This window comes from Panthera onca, assembly GCF_046562875.1.
Source record: "Panthera onca isolate mPanOnc1 chromosome E1 unlocalized genomic scaffold, mPanOnc1 haplotype 2 h2.Chr16_ul_2, whole genome shotgun sequence".
NCBI lineage: Eukaryota > Metazoa > Chordata > Mammalia > Carnivora > Felidae > Panthera > Panthera onca.
Window position 1 is genome coordinate 1,301,014 of NW_027675816.1, and position 19,279 is coordinate 1,320,292.

Below are 19,279 nucleotides of genomic sequence, written 5' to 3' on the forward strand. Positions count from 1 at the left end.
ATGACATACTTTCATCAACATCTGATATTTTTAGACTTTTAATTTTTGCTACTTGCATACGATAGGGAAGATTTCTTAAGGCAAAAGTGTTTGAGTATAAAAGACCAGATTAATATATTTATGTTAAAATTAAGAACTTTTATTTATCAAAAGACACTTTAAAGTAAAAAGACAAGTTAAGAACTTGGAAATATTTGCAATTCACAGAAGTGACTAGTGATTAGTTTTCAGAATGTGTAAAGAACTCATACAAATTAGTAACAAACAATGGAATAGAAAAGTGAGTAAGACACATGGATAAGAATATCACATAAAAGAAAATATATGTAGCCAATAATCATATAAAAATATTTTCCATCCTCAGTAGTCAAAAAAATGCAAATCAAAATCCTAATAATTTTATTTTAAAACCTCTGGAAAAGTAATTGTTCTTTTGTTGTCAGTGTCCAATACTTAAAGAAGTAAATAATAAATAGAGAACTGATTACATTTACAGATCATTCCAAGCTTATTAAGGAGGAGAGATAAGTTTAGAATAAAAATGGTATAGATAAGTTGAAGGATTGGTCAGAAATAAAATAAACTTAATACCCACAATGACACAGTAATACTCTGAGGTTAAAAGCATCAAGCTACTCAAATAAAAGATGTGGATTGGTTATTATAAAAAATTTGTAGATGGAGAATACTAGGAGTCAAATGGACCACCAATAGAACGTTACTTAGCAACCTAACAGGAATTGACAAGTTACAATAGCGTGCATTCGTCTATCTATCCGAGTCACCCCAACATTTTTTGAGTGTCTACTGTGCACAACTTTCAGAGGGCATAAAAATAAAATAATAAATATAAATCTAACTTTTAGAAAGACTAAAAAGCAACTCTATTTTTTCTGACATGTTTATTTATCCATATGTTAATTCTCTTGACATATAATTTTTTGGAGATTTATTATTAAAATAATTATTCAAAGTGGAAATAACTTTATTCTCTGAAAGCATAGGAGAATAGAAAGGAGAAAATAAAACTTATGTGTAATCCCACTACCCAGAGCTGAACTTTGGTATTTTTACATATATTTTTCTAGGATTTTTCTAAGCATGTGTGTGCGTGTATGTGTGTAACTGTGGTATATACATATGCATAAACACATAATTAGAAAAAATATATGTTGACTCACATGCATACAATTTTGTTACCTTTTTCTATTAACTTTATATGTTAGGCAACTTTCCATGTAAATAAATACAGATCCACACTGCCTTTTTAAATGTTTAATAACATTTATTCATTTTTGAGAGAGAGACAGAGCATGAGTGGGGGAGGGGCAGAGAGAGTGGGAGACACAGAAGCAGAAGCAGGCTCCAGGCTCTGAGCTGTCAGCACAGAGCCCGGCGTGGGGCTCGAACTCACAAACCGCAAGATCATGACCTGAGCCGAGGTTGGACGCTTAACCGACTGAGCCACCCAGGCACCCCAACACTGCCTTTTTAAATGGCTGTGTGCCAGGGTCCAGCCCCAGCAGGTCCTGGGGTTCCTGAAGGATTCACGGTGTCGGCGAAAATAACAAATGGACACGGACAACAACAGTGTGTTAGACTGGCCGCTTTATTGCGGCAACCGTGGCATTATGTTTGTTAGCAATTTCCTTGTAGCGTGCGTCATCTATGTTTCTTGGCTTTACCTAATTCTAAAAATGTTCCTTTGTGTAATCACCCATTAAGGGACAACATGGTTATTTTCTTGTAACGTTACAAGAAATTGATTAATTTCTTCATATTATTTTCATTATGTATCTATGTTTATTTATAGTCTATAAAGCATTTGCTTTGCTATTTTCATGAAAGGTCATCTATCTCTCAACACCTCAAGTGGAACATTTACAGGGACATGACTTCTTAATTGTTTCTTTGAACCATTTGCGTATAAGGAACAAAAGTTATTCGCTTTGGTCCGGGGTGCCAGGAGGGAGCCAAGAGGGCCCTGGGAACCCACGCCTTATGCGCTCCCAGGGAGACAGTGTATACCTAGGAACTAATGAACCATTCTGTACCTTAACCCACCAGGTCCAGTTATCATCTGGAATGCCTCCTGGGGGCCAAGTGGGCCTAGGGTTGGAGTAATTTGTATCCATAGATACATTCCTTTGTTGCCAGGGTGGGGATTTCAAATCCATTTGTCCCCCTCCCTGGCTGGGAAATATATGGGGCTATCCTTCCTTTAGGTAGGGGAGTCTTTACAGGGGGTGGCAAGGGCTGGATATAGGCCCGCATAATTTCCCTGCGGAATCTTATTTCTTTCCCCCGTGGTCCTTTTCCCAGGGGGCCTGTCATGGGCAATTCCCCAACCGACAAATCCCCAGGTACTTTCATTGGTAGGGGGGCTTCCCTGACCAATGCTAAGGCCAAATTACATAAAAGCAGGAGTACGAGAAGCTTCGCTGTCGGTGCGCCGCCATGCAGTCCCGATCCGTCCACCGCCCGGGCCCTGCCATCAGGCTGGTTGGAGAGCTTGGCTTTTGGCAGCTGTGAATTATTCTGTGGAACAGATCAAAGCACAAAAACAAATTGTTTTGAAAAATAAGCTATATAACAAATAATCTAAATAAATATGTTATTTCTAATATTTTTGCTGTTATAAGCTGGGTTTTTTCTCTTTATCTCATCAGGCAAAAGATAGGTTACTAAAATTGAAATTGCTAGGTCAAAGGATGTGAACATTTTAAGGCTTTTAAGTAATACTGTTATTAGAAATTCAGGGGCACCTGGGTGGCGCAGTCGGTTGAGCGTCCGACTTCAGCCAGGTCACGATCTCGCGGTCTGTGAGTTCGAGCCCTGCGTCAGGCTCTGGACTGATGGCTCGGAGCCTGGAGCCTGTTTCCGATTCTGTGTCTCCCTCTCTCTCTGCCCCTCCCCCGTTCATGCTCTGTCTCTCTCTGTCCCCAAAATAAATAAAAAACGTTGAAAAAAAAAATTAAAAAAAAAAAAAAGAAATTCAAAGCAATAAATCTTTAGAACTTTAGATTTCAAGACTTCAGATGGAGTTTCTTCCAATTACCTGGATTTACCGTTGGGGAAACTGAGGGACAGAAAGATAAAAGTCTACTCCAAAGCCATACAACCTATTTTACTTTATTTGTTTTTATTTTATTTTAATTCCAGTTAGTTAGCATACAGTGTTGTATTAGTTTCAGGTGTACAATATAGTGATTCAGCAATTCCCTATATTACACAGTGCTCATCAAGATAAGTATACTTTTCATCCCCTTCACCTATTTCATCCATCCCCTCATCCACTTTCCCTCTGGTAACCCCCGGTTTGTTCTCTATAGTTAAGAGTATGTTTGTTGGTTTGTCCTGTTCCCCACCCCCGCCCCCCACCACTTTGTTCATTTGTTTTGTTTCATAAATTCTACATGTGAGTAAAATCATATGGTATTTGTGTTTCTCTGACTGGCTTATTTCACTCAGCACTATACTCCCTAGCTCCATCCATGTTTTTGCAAATGGCAAGATTTAATTCCTTTTATGGCTGAATAATATTCCATTGTATGTGTGTGTGTGTGTGTGTGTGTGTGTGTGTGTATATATATACACACACACACACACACACACACCACATCTTCATTCATCTATCGATGGACATTTGGACTGCTCCCATAATTTGGCTATTTTAAGTAATGCTGCAATAAACATAGGGATGCCTATATACCTATGAATTAATGTTTATGTATTCTTTGGGTAAATTCCCAGAGGTGTGATTACTGGATCATATGGTAGTTTTCATTTTTTGAGGAATCTCCATACTGTATTCCACAGTGGCTACACCAGTTTGCATTCCCACCAACAATGCACAAGGGTTCCTTTTTTTTTTCTACATCATTGCTAACACTTGTTTTTTCTTGTGTTTTTAAATTTAGCCACTTTGATAGGTGTGAGGTGATATCTCATTGTGGTTTTGATTTGCATTTCCCTGATGATGAGTGATGTTGAACACCTTTTCATGTGTCTGTTGGCCATATGTAGGTCTTCTTTGAAGAAATGTCTGTTCCTGTCTTCTGCCCATTTAAAATGGATTATTTGTTTTTCTGGTGTTGAATTATATAGGTTCTTTATATATTTTGGATACTAACCCTTTATTGGGTATGTCATTTGCAAACATCTTATCCCATTCAGTAGGTTATTGTTTAGTTTTATTGGTTGTTTCCTTTGCTGTACCAAAGCTTTTTATTCTGTGGTAATCCCAGTAGTTTATTTTTACTTTTGTTTCCCTTGCCTCAGGAGATGTATCTAAAAAGATGTTGCTATGGCTGATGTCAGAGAAATTACTGCCTCTGCTCTCTATTAGGATTTTTATGGTTTTAGGTCTAACATTTAAGTTCTTAGTCCATTTTGAACTTTTGTGTATAGTGTAAGAAAGTGGTCCAGTTTCATTCTGTTGCATGTTGCTGTCCAGTTTTCCCAACACCGTTTGTTGAAGGGACTCTCTCTTCCAAATGCATATTCTTGTCTCCTTTGTTGAAGATTAATTGGCCATTTAACTGTATGTTTACTTCTGTGTTTTCTATTCTGTTCCATTGATCTATGTGTCTATTTTTGTGCCAGTACCACACTGTTTTGATTACTACTGCTTTGTAATATAACTTGAAATCTGGAATTATGATACCTCCAGCTTTCTTTTTATTTTTGAAGGTTGTTTTGGCTATTTGGAGTCATTTCTGTTTCCATACAAATTTTAGGATTGTTAGTTCTAGTTCTGTGAAATGCTGTTGGTATTTTGATAGGGATTGCATTACATTTGTAGATTGCTTTGGGTAGTATGGATATTTTAACAATATTCTTCTAATTCGTGAGCCCGGAATGTCTTTCCATTTGTTTGTGTTATCTTCACATTCTTTCATCAATGTTTTATAGTTTTCTGAGTACAGATCTTTCACCTCCTTGCTTAAGTTTATTCTTGGTATTTTATTATTTTTGGTGCCATTGTACATGGGATTGTTTTCTTAATTTCTCTTTCTGCTGCTTCATTATTAGTGTCCATACAAACAATTTTAGATAACATATGTTAGTTTAAATTTTTATTCCTTAATTTTTACATTGAAAAAATGTAGACCTATATTGAATATCTTGGTAAAAATTGCAAATACAAGAAAAAGTTTAATAACTGAATATAAAGGTTTTTTTGTTTTAAGTTAGTATTTTTAGCTTAAAGAAGTTTACAAATTACAAAACGAAAATTATCTCTTCACCTCAATCTTTCCCTACAATTCTTCATAGTACACACTTAATAATTTGGTAGGTATTTTTCCTGGATATTTGTTATATACATTTTAATTGGTCTCATATTGATTAATGGTGAAGTTACCTCTAAAATTTTTGCTATTACAAATAATGCTATAAAGAGCATCCTTGTTCATCAATTCTTGCACATTTGTGTAAATATTTTTATAGGATAGATTTCTAGAAATGAAGAAGCTGGGTCATAGGATATGCATATACCTATAGGAACATGGTTTATGTCAAGTCATGTTATCTTGTCCAGCTTTATTGAGATATAATTGACAAATATAAATTGCATATATTTAAAGTGTACAACATAATGATTTGATATACATATACATTGTGAAATGATTACCAGCTATCAAGTAAAGAACATCTCCATCACCTCACATAGTTACCTTTTTTGTGTGTGATGAGAACACTACTCTCTTAGGATATAGTCTCTCAGCAAATTTCAAAGATACAATATAGTATTATTAACTATAGTCACCATGCTGTACATCAGATTCCCAGAACTTGTTCATCTTATACCTAAAGTTTGTATCCTTTGACAAACATCTGCCCATTCCCTCCACCCTCCAGAATATGTCATATACATAGAGGTTACATTTTCTTTATTCATCTGTTGGTGAGCATTTAGGCTGTTTCCATTTCTTGGCTATTGTGCATAATGCTGCAATGTTTGAAGTGCACATAGCTCTTTGAGACAGTGCTTTTATTTCCTTTGGGTATATATCCAAAAGTGAGCTTGCTGGATGATATGATAGTTCTGTTTTTAATTTTTAGACAAAACCTCTGTACTGTTTTTGGAATTGGCTATTCCAATGGATTTTAAATTATCTGCATATTTTATAGTTTTATTGAGGTATATACTTGACATATTTAAAGTATACAATTTGAAAATTTCTACATATGTATATACTTGTGAAAACTCAATCCCATTATACCCCTTTGTAAGCCCCCATTCTCTTTCCACAACCCCCCCTCACTACTTCCCAAGCAAACACTAACCTGCTTCTGTCACTACAGATTGTTTGTATTTTCTAGAACTTTATATAAATGATATCATGCAGTAAGTACTCATTTTTTTAGTTTGATTTCTTTCACTCAGCTTAATTATACTGAGATTCATCTATGCTTTGGTACATATCAGGTTTATTTCTTTTTATTGCTAAGCAGCGTTCTCTCTTATGGATGTACCATGATTTGTTCATCCATTCATTAATTGATGATGTTTGGATTGCTTCTAGTTTTTGGCTATTACAAATAAAGCTGGTGTAAACATTCATTTATGTGTCTTTGTGTAGTCATATACTTTCACTTATCTTGGGTAAATACCTGATGGTAGGATGACTGGGTCATATGGTAGGTATATTTGAATTTTTTAGAAACTGCTAAACTGTGCTTGCAAAGCAGCTGAATTATTTTACATTGTTATGAACAATTTATGACAGTTTCAGATGCTTCTCATCCTTGTCAATCCTGGAATTGGTGAGCCTTTAAAAATTGTCATTCTAATAGATGTATGGTGTTTTCTCGTTGTGGTTTTAATTTACATTTCCTGAATGATCAAATGATTTTGAATATATCTTCATGTGCTTTTTTTGCTACCTGTATATCTTATGCCCATTGAAAATGTGTTTGTGTTCCTACTATTGCATTTTGAATGTATATATTCTGAATACGAGTCCTTTACTGGATATGTGAGAGAGAGCACAGGCAAGGGAGGAATAGAGAGGAAAGAGAATCCCAAGCAGGCTCTGCCCTGTCAGCACAGAGCCCTATGCGGGGCTTGAACTCACCAACTGTGAGATCATGACCTGAGCCAAAATCAAGAGTCGGAATTTAACCAGCTGAGCCACCCAGCCACCCCAATTTTTGAAGAATATCTTTCAACTTAAGTTCATACTTCTGAAGAAGTCTAGTCTACAACTATTTCTTGTATGGATTGTGCTCTTGATGTTTTATCTATAAGGTTTTTGTTTAAACCTAAATCACATAGAAGTCAGAAAACAAATCAAAATAATTGATTGAAATTTGCACAAATGTTTCATTGTTTCTTTGAAGGAAAGGAGAAACCACTCTCAAGTTATTACACTGAAAAAAAATTTTTGAGGTAGACAACTTGACAAATTTTCCAATCCAGAAAGTGTTTCTGTGGTTTAGAAATGAGAACAACTAAGCCTTGTCAATTTCTCTGAACGTAGAAGCCTGCAGACCACCAGAAGCACTGAAATGTTCTTTTATAAGTTACTTTGTTCAGATTACATTAATTTAAAATGTAAATTTATAATAAGTTTCTTCCAAACACAGATAAACCCTTTCAAAATTGGCCTCATTTACTATATGAAGAGGAAAATGACATTAGAGTTATTTAACTTGAAGAGTCTTGAAAAATTAAGATGTTGCTTGACACAGATCTATGCTTGTCTAGAAAATGAGGCAGAAGAATCCTGATTCTGTGTTTTGTCACACTTTGTAAATCTGGATTTTCAGCTCTAGCTGCTCATCAGAGATGACCTGTGCATTAACATGCAGAAAAAAAAGCTCCATAATTTCAACTTCTCACTCAAACCAAGCAATAATTTCTTACTGAAATTTTCATTTGTACAATTTAGATTTCTTTCTTTCTTTTAATAAATAGGCATTACTTTTTGCGTGATAAATGAGATGATTTTTTGGATGAAGATTTTAATATTGTGCAATATTTTGTGCATTTGTTTAATGCATTTTGTGTGTGTGTGTGTGTAATGAGAGAGAGAGAGAGAGAGAGAGAGAGAGAGAGAGGAAAGGAGGAGAGGAGAGAAGGAGATGGAATGATTTGAGGCAAAGCTTTCATTAGAGTCTCATCTGGATCTGTAATCTCCCCTAAAACCACTGGTATAGAGGGTCTTAGCTAGAACACGATGAAATCAGTCCTATTCTTTTCAGGTAAAACCATTATATATGTAAAATTGACAAATTGCATGATTTTTTTGCACCTAATGACAAGTATAAAAATTAGAGCTTTGAGTAAAGAATATTGCAGTATCTTAAATTCTAATCTATATCATTTTGATTATTGCTGGGCACTATTTACTATATAATTAAAATGTGTAATTATGTTTTTATGATAGGTTTTCTTTTTACATTCTATATTTAATGTTAATGCTCCTCTAGACTATCAGTTAATTCTATTCACATTTTTAGTTTGCATTTTTATCTTATGTTCTTAATGAGTTTGCTAATGCAGTTTTTTTCCTTCTGTTTCTGAACCATTATTATAGTTAATGGAATGCTGGATTTTTCAGATTTCCTTAAGACTGTGAATGATGTTTGTTATTTGGTCTCCCAGGATCCAGGTAAAAAAAAAAACGATTCTTCAAAATTGCAGAAAAGAATGATTTTGATTGTCACTGATTTTAGGGTGGGATGGTTATATGAATTTATGTTTTTTTCAGATCTCTTACATAGTTTTTTCCCCTGTAGCCTAGGTTGAGAAAAATTAGACACGAGTTATTTCATAAAAGGCACTAAAAACCTGTCCACCCCAATGAGTATCCTAATTTTCTATCCATAATCTCCACTTATTCCTGCATGCAACTGCTAGATTTTCTTAACACACGATTTTTGTCATATCATTCTCCTGCTCAAAAATTTAGATGCTTTTCCTGTGATGAAATGAATGTGGTCCAAACCCTTATGCTTGACATCCTCACCCCCTTATAATTTTTCTTGCCACTTTCCTCTTGGTAGAATCTTTTCCAGGCAAGAACCCCATGCTCCAGTTATAGACACAAATGTCTATACATGCCAATTTCATTCTTGTTTCCAGGCCTTTCTTTGTTCATGTGTTTTTTTCTTTTTTTCCCTTTGAAATCTCATATCTGTTTTCTTCTCCATTGTGAATAGTACTTTCTTTGCTCTCTTTGGAATCTGCTTGTATTTCTCCCTAAAAATTTCCGACACTGATGGATCTCCTAACAACTTTTAGTTTACACTCCTATAAATAGCAAAGAAAGTGATTGGAAGAAATATTCATGTTACTGATAGAAACAGTGCTTCCAATATTCTGAGATCTCTAGGGTTTGTGACCTAATTTTAACAGTTCTTTGGGTTAAAACAAATCAAAACAAAAACCAGTTCCTTGGTTTTGCCATTAGGCAAGATCAAATTCCTATGATCTGTCCTTGGGATTATATATTTCTGTCAACCAGCCTGTATTTTCTTGGAATCAAGGATATATGAATGTGATAATCTTTATATACCTGGATAAGAAGCAAGAGGCAAGAAAAACTCTTTAATGTTTATTCATTAATGTAGTGAATGTTATTTAATACATTACCGTATGCATCAGTTAGCAATATAGATGTGATGCTTGGCTTGCTTTCCCTCTTTGAATTTCTTCCTACTTGGCATTTTGATTAACTCCTATAGCACTGGGTTTCCTCTTTGTCTACTTGGTTTTCAGGTTATAGCTTTTTCTTGACTAGATTTGTAAGTGTGTTTGGGTACCTAAGTACTGCCTGCTTGTCGAGCCACAGTTGAGCTATCATGTATTCCTTTGTTTTTCAAGTTCTGGTTTTCTATTTTGACCTTATTTATTATTTATGGTCAAATGTTCTGAGACCAACCAAGAAGTGCCAAATTTCTTTTCTTCCTCTTAAAACAGTATGCCTAATTCTCAAATACACTATTTTTAGTAAAATATCCAAGCAATATAATAGTATATAAATGTAAAATACCCTCTTTAATCCTTCCTATATTAAAGTTAATGTTGACTTTAGCATCTTTTATTATATGCATTTATGAATGTATATATTTACATATTTTGTAAGAGAAAATGAGTTATCAGTTACTAGGCAGAAGAGAACTAGAGTACCTGGGTCTTATAGAGGCAAGTGAAAAGATCAAGCATACAGTTAGAAATCAAGAGACCCTAAGAAAATAAAAGGGAAAAATATGATCATCTTATACTTTAAGAGAAAGGGATCATGCTATGTACTTTGTTGTCTAGCATGATTTTTTTTTTTTTAACTGAGTAATATGTCTTGGAAAGTTTTCCCCATGCCAGTAAGTGTAGGTCAGCCTTTTACTTAAAAAAAATTGTTTTTAAGTTTATTTTTATTTATTTTGAGAGAGATACAGAGCAAGTGAGGGAAGGGCAGAAAGTAAGGGAGATAGAATCCCAAGCAGGCTCCATGCTGTCAGTGTAGAGCCTGATGTGGGGCTTGATCTTACAATCCATGAGGTCATGACCTGAGCCAGAATAGTCGGATGCTTAACCAACTGAGCCACCGAGGTGCTCGATCCTTTTATTTTTTAATAGCTGCATGGTGTCTGAAAAATGTAGATGTACTATAATTTATTTAACTAATCCTTTATTGATTCTAATTATCTTCCTATTATAGACACTTTCACAATGAATATCTTTTCTTATATTTTATATTTTATACATATTTATTTTCACATTATAGTTTATATATGTGTGCTTGTGTCCTTAAGTTCCTTTCAAGGCAAAATTAGTTGCCAGTTATTAGGTAGAGGAGAACCAGAGGGACCCCTATGTGTGCATTGGGGCATGCCTTCAACACTCAGACAGATAGTTTTCAACTCTTCCTTAGCCTTCACTTCCTGCGTGTGTATATCCTCAACGTAAGCCAGACCTGAGAGTTCAGAACCTACTCTGGTATTCCTGGGTACAGACCTGTTTATGTGTGTGGCCATCTAGATGCTCAGGAATATGTTGGAACTTTTCAAAGGCCTCTACAGACGTCTCATTTCCCAGATTTTCCTTTTAAGCTTGTTTGTTAGCCTATTATTTGCCCCAATTGTTTTTTTTTTAATGGCATGAATCTACATTTATTGACTTGTAAATAGGTCCATGGCATATTTTTAGTGAAAAGGCAGTATACTATATGTACTGTTTTAATTGAGTGAAATGTTCACAATCGTTGATGAACGTAAAGAGACATAGAAAGGTATCCAAGTAGGATATTAATCAAAATGCATCATTTTTTGCATGCCCTGGTTGGGAAATTTGTGTTGCTTTTATCTTTCTTCTTTGTACAGTTGTGGGTTTATTTGATTTTTAAAAATCAGTGGGTCGGGGCCCCTGGGTGGCTTAGTCAGTGGAGTATCTAACTCTTGATTTTGGCTCAGGTCACAATCCCAGGGTTGTGGGATCAAGCCCCAAGTCAAGCTCCACATTAAGCATGGAGCCTGCTTGGGATTCTCTCTCTGTCTCTCTCTCTCTCTGTCTCTCTCTCTCTCCCTCTCTCCCTCCCTCCCTCCCTCCCTCTGCCCCTCTCCCCTGTTCTCTCTCTCTCTCCAAAAAAAAAAATTTTTTTTTAATCCTAAAAAATATTAGTATGTCATTGGAAGAGCAGCAATAGCATTTAAGAGCAGGGCTCCTGAATCTGACTGGTTTTTGTTCATTTGTCTCAAGTTTTTACTTAAACTAATTAGTTAGTATATAGTATAATACTGGTTTCGGGAGTGGAATTTAGTGCTTCATCATTCACATGTAACATCCAGTGCTTGCTCCAACTATTACCCACCACTTCAGACCGTTATAATGTTAACTAATTGCCTCTGATTGTGTTTGAGGAGTACTTCCAGGGAAAAGGCTCTTTGCCTTGGGCAAGCTTTGAGTCCGGTCAAATAAGGCAGCTTGGCAAGTAGGGTCTTCCAGGGAGCCACAAGACAGGTCTAATAATGACAGTTCTTAGAGAATGGGGCTTTGAAGAAGTTCCAAACTCATTCTTCTCCATTGGCTGTCAGGCGGCTGTTTTTCATCATGAGGGTAGGCTCTTAGTTTTCAAGGCTCCTGGGAAGCTGGGATGGTAAGATGGGAATAATGGCAAGCTAAAATGCCACAAAGCTCACTATTACTGAAGTTCAGCCGTTTTTCTGAAAGAAAACACTCTTTGGATTACTCTAAGCCTTTGATTTATAGCCAGAGTTTTGAAAAAAGTTGATTCTGACAGTTTGCGTCCGTGTTCTCACAGCTTTTATGGAGGAGAGGATTCCCAGAGGTCCTTCCTCTGCTACTTTTGCTCGCCTGGTCAATAACAACTGGTTGGTTGGATGAGTGAATAATGCCCAGTTCTTCCGCCATGATTGTGCAAATCTAAGAACTTGTGGATCACTAGGCTTGTTATATCCTGAATTCTGAGAAAATGTAGTCTGACAAAAAGTGATTCGCTCTCTGAAGTTGATTATGGGAATTGTGTTTCCTTATCAAATTAAGGGGTGCGGTAGTCGGAGGATCACTTAAATTTAGCATTAGGACACAGGTATCAATCTGTTTAGATTTTAAGGAGGACATCTGTTTAGGGAAAATTCTCTCATTAATATGAATATTTTCATTTAACTGTGTTCTGTCCAATTCATTTTTAAAAAATTATTTATTTAAAGTCAAATTAGTTAACATACAGTGTTGTATTGGTTTCAGGAGTAGAATCCACTGATTCATCACTTACATATAATACCCAGTGCTCATCCCAACAGGTGCCCTCCTTAATACCCCTCACCCATTTAGCCCATCCCCCATCCACCTCCGCTCCAGCAACCCTCAGTTTGTTCTCTGTATTTAAGAGTCTCATTGTTTTTATCTTATTTTTCCTTTCCTTCCCCTATGTTCATCTGTTGTGTTTTTTAAATTCCATATATGAGTGAAAACATATTTGTCTTCTTCTAACTGACTTATTTCACTTACACAATACACTCTAGTTCTATCCATATTGTTGCAAATCTTTCCAATTCATTTTTGATGTTAAGGACTGTTAGCATAAGAAAATGAAGTTTCTGTGGAGAAATAGAAGACCTTTAAATAGTGGTTAAACCATTGCTAAACTCTTTGTAATATAAAAAATCTGAAGAGAAATTTTGCATCTATTCTGTTCTTTCTTTTACACTATTTTTTCTAAATTACATTTTAAAACAATGATGCCCTCAAATTTTAGATTAAGCTGCCTTGCTATTATAGATTATACCACTGATAGATATGAAATTATTTTAGTTACAAGGCTTAACTAAGCGGTGAATACAGAATAATCAGATAATCCAGAGCTTTTTAGCACAATGCCTATAGCTTTTAGCACAATGTTTGGCATATAGATAGCATTCAATAAATACCACCTATCTTTGCTAATATTATATCAATAGTGATAATAGCAAAAATTACATTTTATATTAGGAATGTGGTCCTAATATAAATTGGGCAAATGGAATTGGGCAAATGCCTACTTGCAGGTAAATTTTTAGAAAACCCTATGCCTATGTAAAGGTATTGTACCCTGGTAGGCTGTTGACACAAAATCAGCCCCTCCAAGAAAAGCTGTTGATTCTCATGATAAAATAACTTCTTTGTTTATTATATTTTTGCAGCATTCCAGAATGCCTTGAAGATTTTCTGTAGGATAAAAAGTGGTCGAGTTGCGACTGATGAACTGGCTGCTGTTTTGGATAGCATGGATATTCCTGTAATTCCTGAAACTTTTCCAGGAAGTGATAAAACATGCTAGTATAGACAGTGAGTTATTTGAATTACTATGTAAATATACCTTTCTTGGATATCAGTGCTCTGATTCATCCTTTATCTCTCCTTCTTGATTCTTACCTCTTGCCACCTATCAATGTTGCTTACTGGTGTCTGTGGTAAGAGATAGTCTAGAAAAATTAAATGAGAAATTTCTAAAATTATTAGATTTTGGTATGTTTGATAAAAATCTAAGAGAAAAATGTATTTATTTTCTTTTCAAACTTTCCTCTCTTTTCCATTTCTTGTTTGTGGAGAGATGGTTTCTTTAATGTCAAGGGCATTGGCTTCACAAATTAGGAGACCTAAATTTCTTGAATTTTTAACTTTATTAGATAGCTTTGATTACACAATCTTCTCATGCTATTCAGTTACTCTTTGCAAAATGTAGATTTTTAAAAAAACATTATGAATATATTTAGCAGATGTTTTGTATTACATGTTTATATGTCACCAGGGGTGTCTGATAATAATGGATTGATAAATGATTGATTCATTGATTATCCATGTATTTAATGAGTCAGTCATTTAATATCTACTGTGCTTGGAACTATGCAAGGTGATACAGAGATGAATAGAACACATTTCTTTTTCCAAAGGAGTTCACATTCTAGCGTGGAAAGAGTCAAATAAAATGAAAATTTAATGTCGTATATAGCAAATACTGTTACAGAATGTAGTTAGGCTGCAAATGTATACTGGAAACACCAGGGAAAGATAATCAGAGAATGTGATGTCTGAGCTAAATCTTGAAGGATCAATAGGGGTTAGTTGGTTGAAGGTGGTAATGAAGAATGAGAAAGACATTTTAGACTGAGGGAACAGTTTGTGTAAATATGGCAGGAACATTATCAGACATGGCATCCTTTTCCATGGGCTTCCACAGGTTTTTGTCATTTGTCAGTGCTGGCTTTTAGGGGGTCTTTGGTGGCTGGGATGTAGTGTGAAGATAGAACCAGGCTGCATGGATTTTAGTAGGTAGTCATTTATGGTGAGTTCTGGGTTGATAGACATAAGTGGAGGGATGTTCTGGAGCATAAAGATGCCCATAAAATAGGGATTTTAAAGCTTAATCTCAAGTCATATTATTAAATAGCCTTTAGGGCATGCTCTACCAGAAGCAACAGAAATTACATATGAAACCACTGTGGCTTTTTTTTTTTTTTTTTTTCTTTTTTTGGCTTATGGAATTCTGGTCTGGATTTCTAGGCTTTGTACTTGGGGAGCTAAACTGAAAAATTATGCTGATTTCATAGATTGTTGTAGGAATTAAATAGAACCTATTGGCACTAGAATAGTCTCAAGAAATAGGAAGCAGAAACCTGGGAATTATCCTTGACAACTCTTGTTTTCTCTGTTCTCCTCATGCAACCGTTGTGAATTACTATTATTTTAAACTTCTAGATATCTCTTAAATCTCTCTATTTTCCACCATTTCCTTAGTCCAAGTTACCATAATTTTTCCTTAGGACCATCACTGTTCATCCTAACAAGTCCACCCACATCCAGTCTTTTTTTTTTTTTTTTTTTTTTTTTAATGTTTATTTATTTTTGAGAGAGACAGAGACAGAATGCGAGTGGGTTAGGGGCAGAGAGAGAGGGAGAATCCGAAGCAGGCTCCAGGCTCTGAGCTGCCAGCACAGAGCCCAACGGGGGGCTCGAACTCACGAGCTGTGAGATCATGACCTGAGCCGAAGTCGGACGCTCAACCGACTGAGCCACCCAGGTGCCCCCACCCACACCCAGTCTTATCCCCCTTAACACTATGGCCAGAATGATCTTTTCAAAACACACATCTGTGGGGCGCCTGGGTGGCTCAGTCAGTTAAGTGTCCGACTTTGGCTCAAGTTATGATCTCAGGCTTGTGGTTTCAAGCCCCATGTTGGGCTCTGTGTTGACAGTTCGGAGCCTGGAGCCTGCTTCAGATTCTGTCTCCCTCTCTCTCTCTGCCCCACCTCCCCTCTCAAAAATAAATAAACATAATAAAAAAATAAAAAAACCCCACACATCTGATCATGTTACCTCCTTGCATAAACTCTAATAATACTTCTTGGGATGAAGAGCCCTTTAAGGTCACGTACAAGGACTTGCAATGTCTGGCCTTTACCTTAGATCTCCAGCGTCATCTCAGACCACATTCTGCTTTGCTTACTGTGCCCTCTTAGAGTTTCAGTTATATACCAGGCTTCCTCCTGCCATAGCCTTTACATATATTCTTTTCTTTTCCTGGAGCATTCTTTCCCTCCTAGTGAATTACGACTCATACTTTGGATCTAAACTCCACTCTATTCTTTAAGGATGCTTCCATGACTTTTCTGACTAGGTCAAGTTCTCATACACTCTCACAGCACTAATCACAGTTGCAATTTTTATTTCTTATATTTTTAAAAATTTTTTTCATTGTTTATTTTTGAGAGAGATAGAGAAACAGAGTGTGAGTGAGGGAGAGGCAGGGAGAGAGAGGAAGACACAGAATCTGAAGCAAGGTCCAGGCTCTGAGCTGTCAGCACAGAGCCCGATGCGGGGCTCGAACTCACAAACCACGAGATCACGACCTGAGCCAAAATGAGACGCCCAACCGACTGAGCCACCCAGGTACCCCTATTTCTTATGGTTTTGTGAAGATCTGTATCTCAAATAAGACTAAATACCAAGAAAGCAGATATCATGTGTACTTTTGCTCAATATTGTATCCTCAGTACTCCATACAGTGCTTGTGGCACATATTAACTGCTCAACAAATATATGTTGAATGAATTAATAAGTCTCACCCTTCACTCCATCTCCTCCAACCAGAGAGAATAAGATTTTTTCATTTTGTCATTTTTAATAACCTGGTTGTGACTTAAGGTAAAATTCCTCATAGGGGAGGTCCTTGTCTTTTGACTAGGAAAATCATTTTAACAGGTATGTTTGATTATGAGAGCTAAAGCCTATTGGGAGATACCTAGTTTGAGCAAAAAGGTAAGGTAAAGTACTCTATATAAGACAACAACAGGAACTTAGAATACAACAGTGGCTAATCGGCAGCTGGAAGAGGAACACTGAGGGAACCTAAGATTGGATGGGGGTCTAGCAATCAATAGAGAGTGGCTGTAGAACTTTAGGACAATACTATGTAGTGCTTGCTGTGCTATAAAGAAATCCCTTACTCTCATTAATTTCAAGTTATCTAGTAAGAGTTGGTTATATACAATAGCCTTGTGTTAGTCATGTGGTGGGTGGATTTAAAGGAAAAGGGTCTGTAGGTTCTGTGTTAGGTAGGCTTGGGGTGGAGAGAAGATAGCACCTATAGGATGTGATAATGTGAGAGAGATCAGGAGTCCACGGGAATAGAAAAAACGAAAATCAACTGCCAGAGTATAAAACACTCAGGAATCTTCAAATTTTGGAGGGAGTATTGATTGCTGTTCATATAATGTATGGTGTGGGGTCGGGGCTATTTTACTTAAACATTAAAGGAAAGGACACCCTCAGAATGCCAAAAGTTTTGGGTTACCCCGGTAAGAGATATGGATTCTTCTGTAACAGAATTTTGAAGTAAGGAGTGATATAAGTCGGTTATCCTGCTAGTAGAAGTCGTAGCACCCTGGTATAGGTACTGTTTTTTTTTTTGTTTTTGTTTTTTGTTTTTTTTTTTTCAACGTTTTTTATTTATTTTTTTTTGGGACAGAGAGAGACAGAGCATGAACGGGGGAGGGGCAGAGAGAGAGGGAGACACAGAATCGGAAACAGGCTCCAGGCTCCAAGCCATCAGCCCAGAGCCTGACGCGGGGCTCGAACTCACGGACCGCGAGATCGTGACCTGGCTGAAGTCGGACGCTTAACCGACTGCGCCACCCAGGCGCCCCAATATAGGTACTGTTTTAACATCTTGTTTTTGTATTTGGTTTGGTTTTTTGGAGCAGTACTGATAACATGGAGAATATCTTCATGAGTACGCATGATGAGAGGAATGCTGCTGGAATTTGCAAGGAAGTCCAATAAGCATTTGCTTCATTAAGATCTGGCAAGAGGAATATGGAAAATCACTTGATGACAGTTCTGGTAGTTTGGTTTCTGAGATAGGATATTGGTGCAGTAGTTGTTTCTCTCGTGGTATTTACCGATCTAGTAATTGAATTGGGTGAAAAGTAGTAACTAGTACGATTTTTGATGAGAAGGTCTCTGATATTGTGGAGCTATTGTGGAGATTATGGAAATGTGTTAATAGTCATTTAACACCTTCAAAGTAATGTTGCCTTGAATATGACTTTGATGATTAGGATACTTTTTTTTCACATTAGATAGTTACATTTTCCAGGTTGAATGGAAAGGAAAGTTCCAATATGAGCTTCCTCCAGAAGGACAAATGTAAGAGTGGGAAGCTGTTTTGAACTTCTCTTATGAAGTAAATGCTACCTGTAACTGTACTGATTGTCTCAGTCTCAACCAGGAATTATTCATTGAGGTTTTGATAAGCTAGATAGGGGTCAAAATAGTAATTTCAGATTCTGTAATGCTTATTTGGCCACCAGAGACTATATAAATGGGTAGTATTTGTCTTAGATGTGTGTGAGAAGTATTTGTCATTGCATAGAAGAAGGAATAAATTTGAGCGAGAGCTAGTAAATCTATACATGGTTGGCTACTGCATGCTCACTGGTCAATGTTGGACCTCTTTCCAGAAAGGGGAGTTCTTTAAGTAGAGACCAGATATAAACAATACAGCCTTCTCCATTGGATTAATTTTTGGATGATCCAACAGAAACTTTACACTGATCAAATTCACGAGTTTGAGGGTTGAAGCCTTGAATTATTTTAGGACTTAGCTTTGATCTAAGAACTTGGGATATGGACTCTACAGAAGTTCCAGAAGTTCACTGGGGTGTTAGAACCACAATCAAGAACAGAATGAGAATAAATACCAAGAAAATAAAAAAACAGAATGTAAGAGTGGCGCCTGGGTGGCTCAGTCGGTTAAGCGTCCAACTTCGGCTCAGGTCATGGTCTCGTGGCTCGTGAGTTCGAGCCCCACGTCAGGCTCTGTGCTGACAGCTCAGAGCCTGGAACCTGCTTCAGATTCTGTGTCTCCCCCTCTCTCTGCCCCAACCCACTTGCATTCTGTCTCTGTCTCTCTCAAAAATAAATAAACATTAAAAATAATTAAAAAAACCCCCAGAATGTGAGAAGCAGTTCTAATCAGAAGGCAACTTAACATCAATTGGTGTAGCACTTCTTTGGTTGGGTCAAATACTTACTTGCTTTGCAGTGATTTAAAGTCCTGGACCTGACATAGCTTACCAATTTTCAAAGAAGCAGAATGAATCAATCTTACCCAACACCAAAACCATAGTGTATATAATAATTCTTGGACTCAAAAGGCACATTAAAAACTGGCATCTTCTTTTCAGGGTCTTTGCTTATGCTTATAACTGAATAGTTGATTTTTTAGGCATAGGCTGAAGAACAAACCTAGTATTTTTATAAGTAGGTAAG

At 36.5% G+C, this 19,279-nt stretch overlaps 1 protein-coding gene across 1 annotated transcript in view; it reads left to right on the forward strand.

The window, feature by feature from the left end:
• The window catches only part of LOC144614256 (EF-hand calcium-binding domain-containing protein 13-like), a 40,231-nt gene that overhangs the window by 19,715 nt on the left and 1,237 nt on the right, over positions 1-19,279 (forward strand). Inside the window, exons 7-8 of the mRNA XM_078436995.1 lie at positions 8,547-8,621; positions 13,651-13,795. Of these exons, the coding sequence (XP_078293121.1) occupies positions 8,547-8,621; positions 13,651-13,787 (212 nt within the window). The 3' untranslated portion in view covers positions 13,788-13,795. The remainder of the gene's footprint in view (positions 1-8,546; positions 8,622-13,650; positions 13,796-19,279) is intronic.